General features: G+C 36.6%; 2 protein-coding genes across 3 annotated transcripts in view; one reads left to right on the top strand and one right to left on the bottom strand.

Annotated features, from left to right (window-relative positions):
- Positions 1 to 443: 443 nt before the first annotated feature.
- On the top strand, positions 444 to 19,189 carry LOC127957960 (acetyl-CoA carboxylase; the record flags this gene model as incomplete). Its single annotated transcript, XM_052556702.1, is given in 15 exon segments — positions 444 to 713; positions 812 to 909; positions 1,139 to 1,259; positions 1,909 to 2,019; positions 7,113 to 7,256; positions 7,327 to 7,447; positions 8,011 to 8,107; positions 8,787 to 8,883; positions 8,968 to 9,103; positions 9,188 to 9,365; positions 9,825 to 9,937; positions 13,650 to 13,804; positions 13,974 to 14,144; positions 16,229 to 16,365; positions 17,844 to 19,189. Coding segments are annotated over 15 exon segments (2,076 nt in total), but the record flags the coding sequence as incomplete, so codon positions are not given.
- Positions 19,177 to 21,144, bottom strand: part of aatf (apoptosis antagonizing transcription factor) — a 17,111-nt gene continuing 15,143 nt past the window's right edge. The window contains exons 12-13 of one of the 2 annotated variants that reach the window (XM_052556704.1): positions 20,057 to 20,142; positions 19,177 to 19,655 (exon numbers count right to left, since the gene is read on the bottom strand). In XM_052556704.1, coding sequence (XP_052412664.1) covers positions 20,091 to 20,142 — 52 coding nt within the window. In that variant the 3' untranslated portion in view covers positions 19,177 to 19,655; positions 20,057 to 20,090. Of the gene's footprint in view, positions 19,656 to 19,885; positions 20,143 to 21,144 lie in introns of those variants that run through there. The other variant, XM_052556703.1, reaches the window with a different exon arrangement.

The following is a 21,144-nucleotide window of genomic DNA, read 5'->3' as shown; positions in this document are numbered from 1 at the left end:
AAATGAGGTGTAGATTGCACCATGTTAATGATATTAGCTAAAACTGTTTTGTAAAAATCGATTATCTTAAAACTAAACCGAATCAACAATGAACTGATTTCAACCCAATAATGACTATTGCCTTGAGTTGCTTTATAGAGAATGAAATTCTGTTTGCATCAGTGAATCATTGTTTTATTGTTGAGCACTGTAAAGCTGCTTTGAAACAATCTGTAATGTATAAAGCACTATAGTTATAAAGAAGACTTGATTTAAACAGAAAAAAACTGCAACTCAAACTTAATGTGTGGCATGGCATGTCTTGCTCATTTTCAACTAATGATCACATGCAGTACATTTTGTACACCCTTTGTTTATTAAATGTTGGTTTGTGAATATCTACAAGCATTTATTTAGTTATCACACCTTTATTATGGATAGAAAATGAACTTATGATTCCTTAGATTGGCATGGTAGCATGGCGGATGACTCTCCGAACCCCTGAGTACCCGGCCGGCCGTGAGATTATTGTGATCAGCAATGACATCACACATAAGATTGGCTCCTTCGGGCCGCAGGAGGATGTGCTGTTCCAGCAGGCTTCAGAGATGGCGCGAGAAAGCGGCATCCCAAGAATCTATATCGCTGCCAACAGCGGAGCCCGGATTGGCCTGGCAGAGGAGATCAGACACATGTTCCATGTGGCCTGGCAGGATCCAGCAGACCCGTACAAGGTTTGAAGTGGCTCCGGGGAAGGGATCAGTTATCATTGACGTAGTGTTTCTCTTCAGGAATTGTGTGGTAATCACAGTGTTTTCCTGTTAAATGGTAGGGCTTTAAGTACCTGTACCTCACACCTCAGGACTATAAGAAGGTGTCTGCTCTGAACTCAGTCCACTGTGAACATGTGGAAGACGAGGGTGAATCCAGGTAAGTTACATATTATCCCATACACAGACATAAAAGCATTAACAATAAAAAAAAGTCTAAGAATGGTCTTTGCTGCATAATTTCAGTGTAAAGTTGAACCGGGAGGAGGTTTTTAGTTCTGAAGGTCCACATTGTACATTGAAGATTTATTTCAAAAGATCTGACTGATTAGGGTCGTTTTTGTTGTTGTGTTCTAATGTAAATTCTCCTCTAATGTGTGTCTTTGCAGGTATAAGATCACTGATATCATTGGTAAAGACGAGGGGTTGGGTGTGGAGAACTTGAGAGGTTCTGGCATGATCGCGGGTGAATCTTCACTGGCGTATGAAGATATCATCACCATGAACCTGGTACACTAGCAGAACACAATACACACACTTTTTAAAAAAGATTTAGCAAAGTTAAAGGGAAAGTTCCACTATTCACAAAAGCTCATAAGCATTACATTTGGTAATGCATTGCCTAGGATAAGATTAAGGTCAGCAAGATTTTTTTTTTTTTTTTTTAGAAATGTATATATTATTAGTTTTTCCTGCAAAGTAGCACTAAATGGACTAAATAAAGACAGGCATTTACGATGTTGCTAAATATTTTTATTTTAAATAAATGCTGTTAATTGATCAAAGAATCCTGAAACAAATGTACCATAGGGTATCAAGTGTTTTCAACATTCGTAATATTAAGAAATGTTTCTTGAGCACCAAATCGGCATATCTGAATGATTCCTAAAGCTTCATGTGACAGTAATGGCTGCTGAAAATTCAGCTTCAGAAATAAATTACATGTTAAAATATAAGAAAAAATATGAATTGTTTAAAATTGTAACAATATTTCACAATATTACTGTATTTACTGTATTTTGAACCAAATAAATGCAGCTGCGGTGAGCATAATAGACCTCTTAAAAAAAATAATAATAATAATAAATATAATCTTACCCAAACTATTGTGCTGTAGATGTTATAGTGTTTCTGAATGTCTGTGTTTGCTGGTCCTCAGGTAACATGCAGAGCCATTGGAATTGGAGCATATCTCGTGAGACTGGGCCAAAGAACCATACAGGTGGAGAACTCTCACATCATCCTGACTGGAGCTGGAGCTCTCAATAAGGTCAGCAGCTGCACCCATTTACATGTTTTCTAAGTTTTAGAATTCATAAGCCAACTGTGCCTTCTCAAAGCAGTTTTATAATTCACCTTGTATGATCTGTATGTTTTCAAAGCTCTGTTGTTTAGTTGCTGCTATGAAAGATGGCATTTGTGCATAAATTACCTATTCACTCTGCTGATAAGGGCATTTTAATTGGCCTCTCTTTAAATTGCTTGAAGTAATTTGATTGGTCCGAGGCAGGAATTGTGACAGGCTAGCATGAACTCCAAAAGCCTTGTGTGCACTCAACTATGACTCAAATAAATGAATGCCTAATTCATGCAATTATGACGATGACTTTTATGAATCCGCCTGTTTTTTATTTTACTGGTGACAGCGGTTGGATGTGGTTGGCTGTGCAATCAAGCATGTGTTAAAGGAACAGCTCACCCAAAAATGTAAACTCTATCATCATTTATTCACCCCTCATATCATTCCAAACCCATATGACTTTATTTCATATCAAAAAAATGTCCTGTTCCACGTGCCCATACTATGTACTTATAAAGTAGAAATTACAATAATGGAGTAATAACTACATATTATGCTTGAACCTACCCCTAAAAATAATAAAATGTTTCCAGGCAATTACTATGTAATTTAAACAGTTGGGATCTTGTGATGTTCAAGAATAAAAGTAAGCAAAGGCACCACATGTGCTTCATTGGGAACAGAAATTAAATTTAAAAAAAAATACTTGCTACAAACTGAGGGATGGTATTAAAACTGATGGTATGAAAAAGACAATAGAAGTCAATTGAAAATCATCTGCTAAAATATAAAAAAAGTGTGTTTCTGCAGGTTTATAATTCACCCCTCAGTGACTGCCGTCCCCCCATGTCTCCCTCTCTGTCTCCCATCATGATGCTGCAGCTCCTGCAGGAATAATAGAAAGAGAGGCGTGAAGTTGTTATTTGCATAGAAATAGGCTGATGCCTGGGGCAGAGACCGGGGAGGGGCACCCATATCATTCCTCTGAGACCAGAATGAGCATTTCTACTGCTACAGATATCCCTGTCTTGCTCTGCCTGTCTCCCATCACTCTCTGCAGCAGTCTAGATTAGGGTTGGCAACCGAGAAACAGTTCTTATTCAGAACAATATCCTTTAATTGTTCTTAAATGTCTGATGTGGACAGAAAAACGGTATTGAGCTATTTCAGTCATGGTAATGTGTCATAGCCAGTATCTCTTTGTCCTCTCTGAAACTGCAGGAACGCCCCATCTATCTCCATCTGAAAATGTTCTTTACAGTCCCATTACTGTGTTAATTAGAGCAGAACCGTGATCGGCTCATTTACAAATACCCATGATAAGCGTTACCGCACAGGTCTCAGAACACGTCAGGTCTGTAAATGATTATGACGGTTACAAAGGTGTCAGTTTTAAAGTTTAGAGTGTTTTTTTTTCATGCATGTGTGGATAGTCAAACCTGTGATATGTGATTGTGATATGAAAGTGTTCAGTCTTTCATTAACCACTAGAACAAAAGGGACAGACCAGACATAAAAACTGGAGCTAGAGTCAAGGCCTAGACAAAAAACTATATTCCCTGCACCCCATATACTTTACTTACCAGAACTAGACCTCCTGTATCTCAGGTCCTAACCAAGACTAACCCTGACAAAAAAGTTATTTGATTCAAGGACCGGCCTAATGATTTCAGTGAACTCAATGGCTAATATGTCTATGTTGCCTTTCAGAGTCATGCAGTTCTTGTACATTCTCTGAAATGGTTGAGGTAATTATCACATGTGGTACAGACTGCAGTCTTACCTGAGACCATAAACCGAGCTGTCAAACTATATGTGTAGTTTGAAACAGAATGGTTTAAATTGAAAAAATTGGTAATATGAAAGATGTCGAGGATTGGGGAGCTCCTTGTGGTACAGAACCACAAAACAATCAATAGGAAGTGGTCTGAGTTTGGTTGCAAAGGAACTGTCTAAAACAAAAACACATTGGCTTACGTTATGTTCTCTATAATTTTAGCTTGTGGTGATTGTTACGTCCCAAGATAGAATAGCCAGATGAATGCTTAATGCATTGGGGTTCGATTAAAGTCAAGCAAGTCTAAAACCTAAACTGTGAGGTGTGAGGGGTTCCAGAAGCAATTGCGCTCTGATTCAGATCACACTCAATCCAGAAAATGTACCTTGTGTGAAAGCTCTCCAAGAGTAATGACCATTACCCAAAACCATGTATGTGGTCTCAAGAGCTCTTAAGAAACGAAATTCAAATCTCTGGTATATAGCCATAAATGTAGTGAACTTGAGTGTTATGTTGGCATGGATTTTCTGGAAGAGGTAAGTGATAGCCAGTTGTGTAAAAAGTTTACTTTTGAAACAGCATATTCAGTTTTCTTATAGGGCAAGCAGAATTTATAGTAACTGAGTTGTGAATGTCTGCGCCATTAGTGGCACCAAACAAAATAGTAAAAACTATGACCATTTTCAAAACTGTTTCCTAGTCACTCTTCCTATATTCAAAGGATCTCAAATATTGTATTTGTTCAAGATATCTTGCAGAGTTGAACTCTTACTTGCCCCGGCAAACTTTGCTAGAAGTTGGCTGTAATCCTGAAGACTTTGATTAGGTGATTCAGGTTTGTTTATCTGAGATTGTAGCTAAACTAAGCAGGACCTTTACCCTTCAGGAACATGATTTGACACCACTGCCATATAGCACTGTTCAGCCCAAAAGTTGGTCTCATTTCAAACTCATAGAATTGCTTGAACCAGAAGTTGTCAAGGAGTTCAAACAAACAGAAATGCTTTACAGTATTTAGATTGTGTATAGTCTACAACACCACAAACAATTACATCACTCTATTGAAATCATTATATGTGATTCTTTAAGCAGTGTGTGAATAGAGAAAGGAAGGTGAAATCTGAGTATCGATGTAGTCCTGGAGGCATAACCCGTTACTCTCCACCGCTGACCACTCGGTGACCTCATCATTCTTCCCAGGTCATTGACAGCATTGGGTGGAGAGCACAGTCTCCTCAGCCTCCAGCACTGGGCTGACTGCCTGTGTGATGGTATTGATCCACAGCCTCAGGACCTCCACTAGCACTGACATTGCCATAACACACAACACCCACTCCATGCTTCCTTGTTCTGTGTTACTTCCTCAAGTAAGAAGAAGCGTTAGTAACATCGTCACCTTTATTTATAAGCGCTTTAAACTAAAAAGATTGTGTCAAAGCAACTGAACAACATTAATTAGGATAACAGTCTGTCAATAATGCAAAATGACAGTTAAAAGGCAGTTCATCACTGAATTCAGTGATGTAATTATTCAGTTCAGTTTAAAGAGTATCTGTGCAGTCATTTGCAGTCAAGTCAACGATATCGCTGTAGATGAAGTGTCCCCAACTAATCCAGAGGTGACAACGGCAAGGAACCAAAACTCCATCGTGACAGACTGTAGAAAAAACCTTGGGAGAAACCAGGCTCACTCGGGGGGCCAGTTCTCCTCTGACCAGACGAAAGAAGTACAATTGACAGTTTTAGCTATATGCAGTTTGCACAAAACTAAATAATGATCTGAGATCTCATCGCTTGGCTGCATAATTTCAACACCATCAACATCAATTCCATGTGACAGTATTAAATCTAGAGTATGATTTTGACAATGAGTAGGTCCTGAAACTTGTTGTCTAACCCCAATGGCGCTTTTTAAGATATAAATCATTACAAAAAAACTACAGAAAATTAAGTTTCAACGATATTTAGTAGTAGCTTATAAGTGGTGACTGTCAGTTTGTGTGCATATGACAGGATTTTTCTGAAAAATTATTATAAGACGTAGCCAGCCAGACAATGAAAATTATTAACAGCAATTATTATATGATGCAATCACATAATAATCCAGATAAAAACACATTATATAAAGGTAAGAAATTGATGTGCATTTCAGTGAGTGAAATAAGTATTTGATCCCCTACCAACCAGCAAGATTTCTGGCTTCCACAGATTGGCCATGTTTCCCATTTGGAACTCAAAATTGCGAATTTTAGGCTATCGGTTGTTTATTAATCATGTAACAATGCATATTACTGTTGTAGTTTTTATTAATAACCATTGCTATATAGCTGATAACATTGTCTAGTGAAAATATAACTACTATACTGAATAGCATAGACTTCATGACTAGTGCTTCCGTATTTCATCTCATTCTGTAACCCACTTGTTCAGCAGATCTGTGTACTAGAGTTAAATGATACTGTTTTTGACCATTTTTATAACATTTCTGACAGATAATACCATGATATTTTTTTGGTTTCCTGAATGTCGGATCCTGTCAGCAATAACCTGTTTATTAGCTTTTATCATTATGGTCAGTTTAAGTGCCAGCGATGTAGTGTTGCCAGATAATGCTATTAAAACAAACAAAAAACAAAGACATCGCTGTCCCTAAGCAGAAATTTCCTACTCGATAATTTTTCTAAAATGTTAAATTAAGTGAAAAAGGCCACAAACACTTACAATAGCTGGATCTGGCAACACAGAGGCTGTGCCCATGCCCTCACTCTCAACTCGTTCACTCTGGCATATACATATCAGACAAAGCAATAGTAACCACATAATAAAAAGTTTGCTTCTCTCACTATTTACACTATATGTACAAAATTGGTGGGCGGGGCTAAACAGGCAGTGATGTAGAAGCAGGCGTTGATCTTCTGTGGGTTATCCACATTATGTCATAAAGTGGCACATTCCAGAACCTGTCGCTTTGGCAGATTTGCTTCAATATAAGATGGTTTAAGACTGTAATATAAAAGATTCCTATAAGTTTCAGAACTCAAAACTTTCTTGTCAATGACCTCCTAAATGTGAAAAGATTCATGGAAATTTGATTTCTCCGTTCATGGCCACTTCAACTAATGTGCAGAACATTTCACAGACAAAACTCTGCAACCAAAGCTTAATATGTTTTTAAGGATATCTTCACACTAAATGCCTTAAAACCAAAAAAAAAAAGTTTTTGTACAGATGTATTCAGTGGTGCACCTTTGTGACTTGTGAAAAACGTTTTCCTCTTTCTACACAGGTTCTGGGTCGCGAAGTGTACACCTCCAATAACCAGCTGGGTGGAGTACAGATCATGCACAATAATGGAGTCACACACACCACTGTGTGCGATGATTTTGAGGGAGTGTTTACACTACTGCTCTGGGTATCTTACATGCCGAAGGTATGCAGAACACTGGGAAATGTAACCCGGAGGATGTGATTTAGAGTCTAACAGTGCCGTTCTCCTTCAGAATAAGTTGAGTCCTGTGCCAATGCTCAGTGCTAAAGATCCCATCGATCGGCCAGTGGAGTTTGTTCCTACCAAGGCACCTTATGACCCACGCTGGATGTTAGCAGGACGTCCCAGTCAGAGTGAGCAGACCTCGTTACATGTTTAACTCTATTAATAGCATCTGTCGCTTGATTTTTATCATTTACCCTCTTATATGTAATTACTTTTTAACCTTTTCCAATATCAATGACATTATGCTGTCAAAAGAGCTCAACTTGTTAATTTGTTGAGGCCTCCTGCAGTGATATTTTGTGTTTTTTTGTTTGTTTGTTTGTTTTTTGCTGAGGAATGTGTTGTTAAATGGAATTGCCCAGTAATGAATGAGTGTGGTCTGAGGGTTTATGTTTGAGGCACAGCACTGGGTCTCTCCACTCAGAGATAAGACACTCTGGGATATATGGAGTGTTTTTTTATTGGCGAGACCGATTACACATCAGTGTAATTGCCACAGTGAGGTGGGGAGATATGGAGAGCTGGTGGCAGGGAGAAAAATCTTTGTCTCAGTGCAGAGACAGGTCTCAGTGTAATTGAATGGTAACCTCTTCCTGCAGCAAGCATGTGCTTCTCCTCGGTTCAGCTCAGCATATCTCTGATGAAGATAGGGTACTAATGCAGCTCTGACGGTCTCTCTCCTTCCATACAGGCACTAAGGGTGCATGGGTGAGCGGGTTCTTTGACCACGGCTCTTTTCTGGAGATCATGCAGCCGTGGGCACAGAGTGTAATCGTAGGACGGGCCAGGTAAGCACCAATGAATACTTTGGCCCCAAAAAGTATTTGGACTCTTAGGCAAGTTCTAAAACTTCATGAATGTCATTGTAGATGCCCCTTGGTCTGATGTCTTATTAAACTAATTATGCTGCTGTAGAGCTCTCAGAACTAAACATTTTCTAGAGAAATATGCATCATTTATTTTTATTTGCACATGCAATGGCGTATATTCGCAAATACTTGTTTTTCTAATGATTAACTACACAATCTGAGCCCTTACTCTCCTCAGTGAACTTTTGTTGACCTCTGACCTCAATTTCTAAAGGGCAACGTTTGTCAATTGGAAAGGTCCTGCTCTGATAAATGCACTTTGAATGCTCCTGTGGGGAACATTAGTTTCACATCAGTCTTCTACTCAATGCCTTTTTAGTTGTCTGCCAAAGTACAGATTGACAATGAATGTGTCAGTTTTATTTACCTTTTAGAGTATTTGTCTTCATGAGAAAGCTTGATTTTGATTTTTTTTCACATTTTAATTTACACATTCAAACATTAAAATAATAATAAAAAAGACCTTAAATGTGTGACCGGAAGGAAATTATACTGTGTGTGTGTGTGTGTATGTGAAAATTCATATTGTATCAAATATATATCTATATTATATTAAATATGTCCCTGTGTAACAAACATTCTGACTTGTCATTTGTAGGTTGGGCGGGATCCCGACTGGAGTAGTTGCAGTGGAAACCCGATCAGTGGAGCTGTGTATCCCAGCAGACCCAGCCAATTTGGACTCAGAAGCCAAGGTGATCACTTGGAAACACTTTACACACTCTGGTCATCTTTCCGAAAGACATTTAAGTGGCAGTGTTCTGTACTTTTTCTGGTAGATCATCCAACAAGCAGGGCAAGTGTGGTTCCCTGACTCTGCTTTTAAGACAGCACAGGCCATTAAAGACTTCAACAGGGAGGGGCTTCCACTCATGGTGTTTGCCAACTGGAGGGGCTTCTCTGGAGGGATGAAAGGTCAGTAATACAGGAAATGAAGTAGGATGCACCTTAGTGAACTATGATTATCTCTGCTAATACCTTATGCTCTCCTCTCTGCAGACATGTATGACCAGGTGCTGAAGTTTGGAGCATATATAGTAGATGGGCTGAGAGAATACAGACAGCCAGTGCTGGTGTACATCCCTCCACAAGCAGAGCTCAGGGGAGGATCGTGGGTCGTTATAGACCCCACCATCAACCCTCGCCACATGGAGATGTATGCGGATAAGGAAAGCCGGTAAGAACCAGTTTCATTTTTTTGTTTTTTTGTTTTGTTTTGTTTTTGTCATTTTGTGTTGTATCTTGTTTTTGTATTTTATTTTATGTAAATGTAACAGTTTATTAACACTGCATTGGTTGTGTTTATTTTTGGGATGTTTGTTTTGCTTTGTTGTTTTTGATTTTGATGGGTTTGGTTTTATTTGGTTTTGTTGTTTGGCTGTTTTGTATAGTTTTGTTTATTTGTTTTGTTATTGTTTTATCATTGTGCATTCTTTTATTTTATGTAACAGTGTATTAACACTATATTAAAACTGAAAACTAAGAAATAAAACACCAACAAATTAAATAAATAAAAAATGTACTTTAATTAGTCGTGGTCGTGGAAGAAAATTATTGAATTTGTTTCAAACAAATTTACTTTAATAACCTATTTAATAACCAGATAAATTGATTGATCCGTGTGGTCGTTCTGCAGTGGTGGTGTGCTGGAGCCTGAAGGCACCGTGGAGATCAAGTTCCGTAAAAAAGACCTGGTGAAGACCATGAGACGGGTGGATCCTATATACATGGGGCTTGCAGAAAGACTGGGTATGTTTCTCACAATGCGGTCTCTCCCTTGAAATCTTGTTTAACTGGGCGTGTATGAGTGTTATATTAAACCCCTTCATCTCTGCACTCTGCTGATGGTGTCGACCCTTTCTCTCCTCCCTGAGGAGAAGTGTCAATCACAGTAGTCTCAGATCAATCAGTTGGCATTGTTGTTCTGTACCTTCTTCGATCGATTACCCCCTCAGCAGTCACTAAAATGGACTGTGCCACCATAGTGGCCTGTAGTGTTGCAGGCAACAACGCTGAATGATTGGCTGTGATGGGATCAATCTCTTTTGAACAGCCACAGGCTGATGTGAGATTAAAAAGAGCTCCTCGGTTGGCAGCACTCTAGCAGTGTGATTTCTTCCTGATTTTCATGTACAGAATGAGGGACTTACACATGGATTCCAAAATTGCAGAATTGTGTTCATTAACTTTAGCCAGCCTGAAATCAAAATTGACAAAATTTTAATGCACATTTATTTTACACTGTTTACCAGTAGGCGTTAAATTGTTTATCAAAATGGAATAACATGCTTCCCAATGTTTTTATAGTATTGTTTATACATTATTATAGTAAGTTTATATTTAGCTTTTATTTTAATTAAGTTTCAGTATTTTTGTATTATTATTACAAAATTATGCAGGACAACGTTTAATTTTCACTGAAATGTAAGTTTATAAATATTTGATCTAATATTTATATTTTATTTTATTTCAGTTAATAATAGTTTTATTTTTAGTTAAAAACTGCACTGTTTGCTTTACTTTTCTCTTGGTTAATACCACCTCATCCAAAAATATAACAATTAACATAAAAAAGCTATTCAGTTAACTATTGTTTTAGGTAATGCAGCTTTTCTAAAACCTAGTCAAAAATAAATCCATTATAATAATGCATTATTAAGTTATTTATAATAATTCAATTAAATTCATTAAAAGTTTATTTGTATAGAGCTTTTTACGATACAAATCATTGCAAAGCAACTTTACAGAAAATTAAGTTTCTACAATATTTAGTAGTAGCTTATAAGTGGTGACTGTCAGTTTGTGCACTGGATTTTTCAGAAATATTGATACAAGACATAGTCAGCCAGACGATTAACATTATTAACAGCAATTATTATATGATGCAATCACACATGTAACAATATTTGTTAGTTCTGTTTGTTGATTCAGGGTTAGCATCATCTGAGGTCCTCTAAGGGTCAGCATCATCTCTTCTCAGGTGTTCTGGATCCAAACTGGAGCTTGTGTAAATCAGTGAAACAAATAGAGACATAATTGTCGTAGCTGCTGTTCCAAACAATTAAAATTAAATAGTTTAACCCAAGCTAAAGAATAATAATGCTCATTTGTCACAAATTATGAGATGCATTATTTAAATGCTTGGTGAAAGAGATGTGTTTTTAATATAGATTTAAACAGAGAGAGTGTGTGTGAACCCCGAACATTATCAGGAAGGCTATTCCAGAGTTTTGGAGCCAAATGCGAAAAAACTCTACCTCCTTTAGTGGATGTTGCTATCCTAGGTACGACCAAAAGTCCAGCGTTTTGTGACCTTAGGGAGCGTGATGGATTGTAACGTGTTATAAGGCTATTTAGGTACTAAGGAGCTAAACCATTTAGGGCCTTATAGGGAAGTAATAATATTTTGTAACTGATACAGAACTTAATAGGTAGCCAGTGCAGAGACTGTAAAATTGGGGTAATATAATCATATTTTCTTGACCTGATAAGGACTCTAGCCTCTGCATTTTGGACTACCTGTAGCTAGTTTATTGAAGATGCAGGACAACCAACTAGAAGTGCATTACAATAGTCCAGTCTAGAGGTCATGAACTAGCTTTTCTGCATCAGAAACATGTAATATGTTTCGTAACTTGGCAGGGTTTCTAAGATGGAAGAATGCTGTTTTTGTTACATGGGAAATATGGTTTTCAAAAGACAAGTTGCTGTCTAATATAACACCCAGATTTTTGACTGTAGAGGAAGTAACAGACTACAGTTTGCAACTAGACAGATGTACTATGAGATTCTGTGTACAGTTTTATCTGAATTTAAAAGGAAATTAAAGGAAGAAATTTATTGGTCATCCAATCTTTTACATTTTTACGCACCCTGTTGGCTTAGATAATTAAGAAGTTTCATCTGGTCTCGTTGAAATATATAGTTGAGTATCATCAGCATAACAATGGAAACTAATCCTGTATTTTCTAATAATATTACCGAGGGGCAACATGTATATTGAAAATAGCTGAGGACCTAGGACAGTTCTTTGTGGCACTCCATATTTAACTGGTGATAAATGAGATGACTCCCCATGTAAATAAAAAAAATGGTAGCTAATGGATCTAAACCATCTTAGAGCCTGCCCTTAAATACCTGTAGTTTTGTAATCGATCTATGAGTATGTCATGATCTATGGTGTCGAACGCAGCACTAAGATCAAGTAAAACTTGCAATGAGATGAACTTTGATCTAATGCAAGAAGCAAGCCATTTGTAAATTAACAAGTGCAGTTTCTGTGCAATGGTGGGGCCTGAAACCTGACTGAAATTCTTCATACAGATAATTTTTTTTTTTGTAGGAAGGAGCACAATTGAGCAGACACAACTTTTTCTAAAATTTTAGACATAAATGGAAGATTTGAAATAGGCCTATAATTTGCCAGTACACTAGGATCTAGTTGTGGTTTCTTAATAAGAGGCTTGATAACCACCAGCTTGAATGGTTTTGGGACATGACCTAAAGATAACGACGAGTTAATAATATTGAGAAGCGGTTCTTCGGCTACAGGTAACAACTCTTTCAGTAATTTAGTGGGTACAGGATCTAATAAACAAGTTGTTGGTTTAGATACAGTGATACGTTTATTTAGCTCTTCCTGTCCTATAGTTGTGAAGCACTGCAGTTTATCTTTGGGTGCGATGGATGAAACTGAAGTATTAGACGCTGTAGAATCTACATTTATTATTGTATTTCTAATGTTATCCATTCTGTCAGTGAAGAAATTCATAAAGTCATTACTATTAAAGGTTGATGGAATATTTGAATTGGGTGGCGTCATGTTATTTGTTAGTCCAGCCACTGTGCTGAACATACTGTTTTTCCACGCAATTCTAAAAACTAAAGTTAGTTTTTCTCCATTTGTGCTCAAGACTACAAATTTCTTTCTTGAGAGAGTGAGTATTACTGTTATAAAAAGGCAACGTACATTTTTCTCTAAACTTTTTTTAATTTGATGGGGGCAACCGCTTCTAATGTATTCGAGAAAATAGGGCCAGTCACTTTTTCTAGTTCATGTGTATTTTGGGGTACACATAGCAGTTTAGGTGAATCAGGCAGGTTATTTGCGAATCTGTCTTTGGTGGCTGGAACAATAGTTCTGCCCAGACGGTAACGCTGAGCCATATAGTTAATATCAGTGATACGCAGCATGCAAGATACAAGGAAATTGTCTGTAACATCATCACTTTGAGGTGATGACCGATTCCATGCCATATAATAAAAACAACAACAGCAAAAAGTTGATTTTAAGTTAAAGAAATGTTAATTAAATGAACAGACATGAAATTACCAATTAACTTACAAGCACTGTGAAATGGATAAATGTAAGCTGATGTATCTGTTACTTTTTTGGTACTGTCCTCATAATTTTTTTATTTTTGCATTTGTCCATTCTCTGTGTTTGTGTGTGTGTTTTCAGGCACCCCAGAGTTGAGTGTGTCTGAGCGTAAAGAGCTGGAGAATAAACTGAAAGAGAGAGAAGAGTTCCTGCTGCCAATATATCATCAAGTAGCCGTGCAGTTTGCCGACCTTCATGACACACCGGGCCGCATGCAGGAGAAAGGAGTCATCACTGTCAGTACTCAACTCTTATTATTATGCTCTGCTGTTACACGCAGTGGTTGTTTTTTGATAGCTCATTGATTCACATCTTTTCATTTGAGCTTTCTGATTCTTTAACTATGGAAAAATATGAATACAAAAGTACCATTTCATAAATGAATCTGGACTTATGTGTGCTCAGGATGTCCTGGAGTGGCAGACATCTCGACTGTTCTTCTATTGGCGCTTGCGGCGGTTATTGCTGGAGGACACGGTTAAGAGGAAGATCCAGTGTGCTAACAGTGAGCTGACAGACGGGCAGGTTCAGGCCATGCTCCGCCGCTGGTTCGTGGAAGCAGAGGGAACGGTGAAAGTAGGTTACCAAAAACTATTGAATAAAAAAATCTATTTTCTTCAGATCACCAATAAAAGTCTTTTACAAATATGACAGTACAAGTGAGTAGTATACATTTGTGTGTGTGTGTGTTATATATATATATATATATATATATATATATATATATATATATATATATATATATATATATATATATATATATATATATATATATATATATATATATATATATATATATATATATATAGCTTAACCATGTGTCCATATTTAATAAATCATTTTGGGTTTGAATTGGATGTTGTCTTAAACTTTAACCGTTGGCAGTGAATTGACAATACAGATTTCTCAAAACATAAAGGGATAGTTCACCCAAAAATTTAAATTCTGTCATTAATAACTCACCCTCATGTCGTTCTAAACCCGCAAGTCCTCTGTTCATCTTCGGAACACAATTTAACACATTTTTGATGCATTCTGAGAGCTCTCTGACCCTCCTATAGACAGTAATGTAATTAACATGATCAACGTCCAGGAACATAGCAAGGAAACCGGTAAAATAATGTGACATAGAAACCATGTGACATCAGGGATTCAACCGTAATTTTACGAAGCTATTAGAATACATTTTGCATGCAAAGTTAACAAAAATAATGACTTTATTCAACAATTTGTCTCCTCAGCATCACCCTAGCACCATTTTGGAGAGTATTCACTGAACTCGAGCAGCGTATGCTGTTCTGTTTCATCTGCACCACACGGATACGTTGTTTTCATTCAAATCAAAGCATAAATACCACGTGTTTCCACGTGACGCAGATGATTAAATTAAAATATCTTAATTTGTGTTCTGAGGATGAATGAAGGACTTACGGGTTTAGAAAGACATGACGGTGAGTAATTAATGTCAGAATTTTAATTTTTGGGTGAACTATCCCTTTAAGTCACTTTTTTTCTACACTAAAATTTTTCAAATTTCTTCACACAGTGAGCACAACAGCAGTCTATGTGGTCCAAACTGTGGATCATTTTCCACTGCTTTGGCACGAAATACATTCATTGACTTGTAAATTACTGATATTATTTTCTCACTCATACACAAAACAAAAAACAAAAACAAAATGAGACACTATTTTGTTACATTTCTATAGTAATACCAGATTGAATTAAACACTAAATCAAAAACATGAAATATTATCAAATGCCAATATACCAATGTTAGTCATTCAATTTCATTGCCATATATCAAAAAGAAGACAAGTTAGGAATAATCTTGTACTGTTATTTTAAAAGTGGATCATGTAACATAACAAATATAGATATGTCTGCATATGTATAAAATGTATACATGCTCTTAGTGTTTTAAGTCGGTGTTTTAAGAGTGATCAAGTGTAATTAGTGGTTGGCAGTAATTTTTTATGGAATAATGACTTGATTTGACACGTAAAAACATAAAGGGATAGTTCTGTGCCAAGCTGAAAGTTGGTGAGGAGAACTGTATGAAGAATTTTGAAAAACTGAACTGAGTATGGAGAACCTGTAAAAGCCGTAGCAAGCCTTCCTTTTCCTGAAGTGGTGTGTGTACCAGAAAATATATGATATTTAGAAGTGATCACAGTGGATGAACGTTCCCGAGCTAGCCACACCAGGTCCTGGAGCAGAGCCAAGCCCCCAGGGCAGGTTAAAGTATCTGTAGAAGACGGTGTCTGGACCACTAATACATTACTCTAATCAGAGCGAGCTATCTTAAGCTACAATTAATCTCCACCCTGCCATGTGCAGATAGCAGAGCAACACGCTGTTTCTTAATTAAAAGCAAACGGATTAAAAATGATTAATATGGGGCATTAAATGTTCTTGCCGACTACAAGTGCTTGCGTTTTTTAGAAGCACGGAAGCCCATTAATGCCTGGACAAATCTTCACAAGCACAAGTCCAGCTTTGTTTCAGATCAGCCTGATGTTATCGGTCTAAGCCTAAATGAAGAGCCGTTGATTAGGGTTGTGATTTGGTTTTCAAATAGAAACATTGTCAGAATTGTTTCAAACAAGCTCCATGCATTAAACACTTTATGTATTATTCTTTTTGTTTGTCTCTCCCAGGCTTATCTGTGGGACAGCAATGAGGATGTTGTGGATTGGTTGGAGAGGCAGCTGGCAGAAGAAGAGGGTGCCAGATCTCTCATCGATGAGAATATCAAATATATCCGTAGGGATCACATCCTCAAACAGATCCGCAGGTAACATCCAGACACCAGCCTTGGAAACATATATGCACTTGCAATTGTAGTTTTATATTATGGCTGTCAAAATTAAAATTTTAATTGTGGGATTATTAACACAATTAACGCAGCATCCTTTTTCTTTGGCTAGCGTTAAGCTCTGTTCCCACCAAGAATGATAACTAGTAAACATAACGATATTAGCGTCCACACCAGCGAACAATATTATCTGTTTATTCTTAGCGCACGTGTGTCTACCACTTTAAATTCTCGAGCTCTTATAGCAGATTGGCTGCCAATGTTTTTTTTTTTCGTTCATCAGCTGGAAGAAAATTGTTCTGAATGTGGTTCCAACGATATTGTCTCTCTGTGCCTTTATCGTTTTAGTTGTGGTGTGGACACTATTCTTTAATATTGAGAACGATTTTTAGAACTATATCTTTATCGTTTTCATCTTTGGTGTTTGAACGGGTCTTTACAGTAGACTTTATAAACATGCTACCAAACAAGCATCCGATATGTATGCATAGTAAGCCAAAAACACAAAATGATGTCAAAATGACATTTTTGGCGAGTCACCTCATATTCAAAATCTTAAATGAGAGAAAATTTGATGCGTGTCTAAGGCACATATTGTGCATTAGGTTTTAAAGAGACAGCACTGCTTTTAAAGTGAAATCTGCTACAGTCTGTCATTGATGTACATCAAGGAACAAATTAAAAATCAATCACTGCTCTGCTTGCAAAATTTTTAATTGAATAGAGACAACAGTAGTAAAAAGATGTCACTAAATAAATATTCTAAATATACCACCTTAGTTTTTTTTTCTACATTTTGTAGATTGTGTTATTCAATTATGACAATTTAAATTTAATATTAATATGCGATTTATTAATGAAATGCAGAAAAAAAAATTTTTTTAACTATTGACAGCACTAAAGTGTTTGTTTGTGTTATTAACTGGAAGGTGCTCAGCCTTTTTGACAATAAGGCCCGACATTGACCACAATAGTATTCAAAGGTCTGACACTCAGGTTTTATAAGCTTTGTTATTGTAAGAGTTCCCACTCTTTTTAATCATTTCCACTAATCTAAGTGATACTGTACAGTCAGCTTCCATTATCGCAAATTATTACACAGCTGCCTGAAATACTTGATTCGTGATGCAACTGTGCATTAAGCCTTAAATGTCTGACTTGTCTGAACATCATCTAGGCTCAAAGCTGTTTGTTAGGAAGTTTTTTTTTGTTTGTTTTTTGTTTTTCTGCCAGCTTTGTATTTAAACAGTTAATAAAATATGAAGGATCTGTGAAATCTGATGTATTTTTAATCAATGCAAAAATAATTGTTTTGTATAAGAAATGGTAATTTCTACTGATCTGGTATTGAAAATTCAAAGCAGTTATTTAATTATAAAAGCATTTTAGACCCCTATTTATTCATAAATGTATATTTTGTGTTTTTAATAAACTGTTTGTTTGTTTTCATTTCTTAGCCTGGTTCAAGCTAACCCTGAAGTGGCCATGGACTCCATTGTTCACATGACTCAGCACATTTCCCCCACGCAGCGTGCTGAGGTGGTCCGAATCCTATCTACCATGGACGCCCCTGCATCATCATAGACCCCTGTTTACACAATCATCTCAGAGGCATGATGTTACTGGAAACTGGAACTTGAGGAGCCAACATGGCGGTGCTGTGATGTTATGTGACAACATTGTTGGCTATGATTCTAAAAGAATGCTATAACAGAGATACTCAGTGTCAGTACCTATGAATGCACATAAATGCGGACCTTTAGAAACACTAAAAATGTTCTAGTGTTGTTTTTATGGTTTTGCAATCTAGTCAAGTGCACTTTGAGACTTAGATGGAACAAAGCCCAATTGTAGAAACAAGCTTCCCAAAGCTGCTGTTAGATGATCTTACTCATTTTTTTTTTTTTTTTTTTTTTAAAGGCAGAAGATTAATATTTAAGAGAGAACTTTGCAACTTAAAAATCAACTTTAAACACTCACCTACAACTGTCAGGTGATAACACAAGTCCACACTGAGAGTTAAGCGGTCACATCCTGCATTCGGTAGTGATGTACCTGTATTTTGTTGCATCACGCTATCGCTCTGTAGACGTGGTATTATTCAGATGCAGGATGGTTGATTGAGCCGTATGACCAGACCAGATTATGACTGCGCTTGATTCATTCCCTTGTGGCTTAACCAAAAAAAGGTTATTTTTAGTTGTTTTTTTGTTGTTGTTGTTTGTCTATCCACTGGTATTGACTTATGACATCTATTTTTTTTTTTTAGCATAGATAATTAAATGCTGAGAAGACATTGATAACTTAAACTTGTCTAATTGATCTAAGTGCTGCACACTGTAATTCAACATGGTACACTGTAAAGTAAGTGTGTAACTAGAACATGATTATTACAACATATATTCTGGAATTACAAGAGTGCAGTGCAGAAATATATTATATGAAAACATATGAGGTGGCAGAGGATACTTAAGCAAAGTGAATGTAGTATTATGCACAATCTACACTGAGGATCTAAAAAAACATTACGTATGCCAGTGTCTCATGATGGTTGTCTCCACTACTGAAGAAAAAAAGACTGCCACTCTAATGCTAGCACTACTATTTGATTCGATGAAAGGTGAACATTGTGACATGCTGTCACCCTAACAGTTGGTGGAATGTCTCATGTGTCTAGAAGTGTTGCGAAACATGTTACTGAAGAGATCAAAAGCTGTCTCCATTGTCAAAATTGAGGATTTCCTGTTTACTGTGTTTGCCTCTAAAAAAAAATAACTGAATAAACTCAAATTCTTATGTTAAATTATGTTTACTTTTTGTGACTCTTTCTTAAATACATGTACCAGGTCATATCATAGAATACAGGACTTTTTATAATACGCTGTACAAAAGGGCCAAGCACCGAACCCTGAGGTACCCCAGTGGTAAGTTTATGTGAGACTTTGCTCCTCTCTGAAATATTTATGAAATCTATACATACATACATAAAAAACAACAGCCCCTTAAATTCTAAGGATCAGAGAGGATGGGAATAATACACATTAAAAGTGTGCAAAAGAGAGCTGCCTGAGATGAAATCCTAAGTATTGGTGACTGAGTTTCTACCAACAAATAATCGGTGCTTGTCTTCATGCTATTCTTCAGTCCTGAGAGACATCAAATGGATGACAGAAGGATCCAGGAGCACACTTCCATTGATTTATCAATTCATCAATCATTCTCTCATTCAGTCCCCTCAGTGTGGGTTTCACAGTCGATTCTTACATTACCTACAAACAACGACAAATTTAATCACGACAATTCAATACCCAATTAAAATTATGGAAGCCACAATAGTAAAAGCTTGTAGTACTAGTGTATAATTGAAGGAGAAGGTTTCTGATACCTTTAATCAGATTACATTGCAGAATGTTTCCAGAAAGGGTAAAATAAAGGTGCATATTAGTTTTAATATGTGTGATCATGTACTAAGTGTAAAATTAAAGCATCAATGAAAACATTTTCTTTGTTGACAAAATGGTATTTTAATAGAAACGGGCACTTAAATGTGTCATTTTTACAAATCAAAAGTTCAGTTTCATTTATCGGTAATATCAAAAACCTAGGTTTAAGTCTGGGTTCCCTGAAGGATTTCAACTGCAGAAGTGTGTGAGAACAATGCATCACATACACTGAAGTTTAAGCATGTTAGGCCGATGTTTCAGTCAGCGTGCCATCACTGGATCATTCGCAAACAGGGAACGAAACAGTTCAGACCTGAAAATAAGCAAAACACAAAAGTTTAAAAACACATACATTAGTTTTACTGTTCTGCTGAAAGCAAAAGAAATCATCAATGGCCAAATAATGTCATTTAAAAAAGTTAAATTTTTGGATGGGGTATTATAATTACATCTTAGACATGTTCATATGTAAACACCATACACCTAGTATTCACAGTATACTATTATTCATTTTGAACTTTCTATTAAATCAAGGAATCCTGAAAAAAAGCATCACGGTTTCCACAAAAATATTGAGCAGCCAACTGCTTTCTACATTGATTGTAAGAATAAATATCTAAATCACTAAACTAAATCAGCTTATCAGAAAGATCATGTGACACTGACGACGGGAGTAATGGTTACTGGAAATTCAGCTTTGCTAAAGTTAGAATAATTAATATTTTAAAAAACTTTAAAATAGAACATTGTAAAAAATATTTCACATTACGAAATTATTTTACTGTATTAAAAAAAAAACCGATGTATTTTTTTTAAAATACAATAATTATACGTAAATAAAGCTAATTAAGAAATGAAATGTTAAGCTTATATGTGTTGCATTAATTCTACGGTTATACATTTTTTATTTTATTTTTTTAGCCGTAAACTTGTTCTCATCAGGCATTCCATGGCATCAAAACGGTGAAATTAGAAAATAACCTGGTATAAAACAAGAGAATAGAATCTATATAAAAGTGACATGAGGAACTCAACAATCTCCCTTTAAACCATTCGTGACTAAAGGCCATAAATCCCAATAGATAAACTGTGGCCCTATTTAATGCACAGAGGACAAAAGCACCCATGCACGGTCCTGAGACAGAGGTGCTAATGTCCCTGAGGGGCAGGGCTGGGGCCAGGCTAACAGGACCATCCTTAATCCAAAATCCCTGTTAGAAATGCACAGCCAGCATTCAGGATTACAGCACACAACGCATAGATTCTGATCCAAACAGAAGATAAGGGGTAAGGAGAGATGCTCAGGATCAAAGAG

The sequence above is a fragment of the Carassius gibelio genome, chromosome B5 (genome assembly GCF_023724105.1).
Source record: "Carassius gibelio isolate Cgi1373 ecotype wild population from Czech Republic chromosome B5, carGib1.2-hapl.c, whole genome shotgun sequence".
Classification (NCBI taxonomy): Eukaryota; Metazoa; Chordata; class Actinopteri; order Cypriniformes; family Cyprinidae; genus Carassius; species Carassius gibelio.
This window is presented reverse-complemented; position numbering and strand designations above follow the sequence as displayed.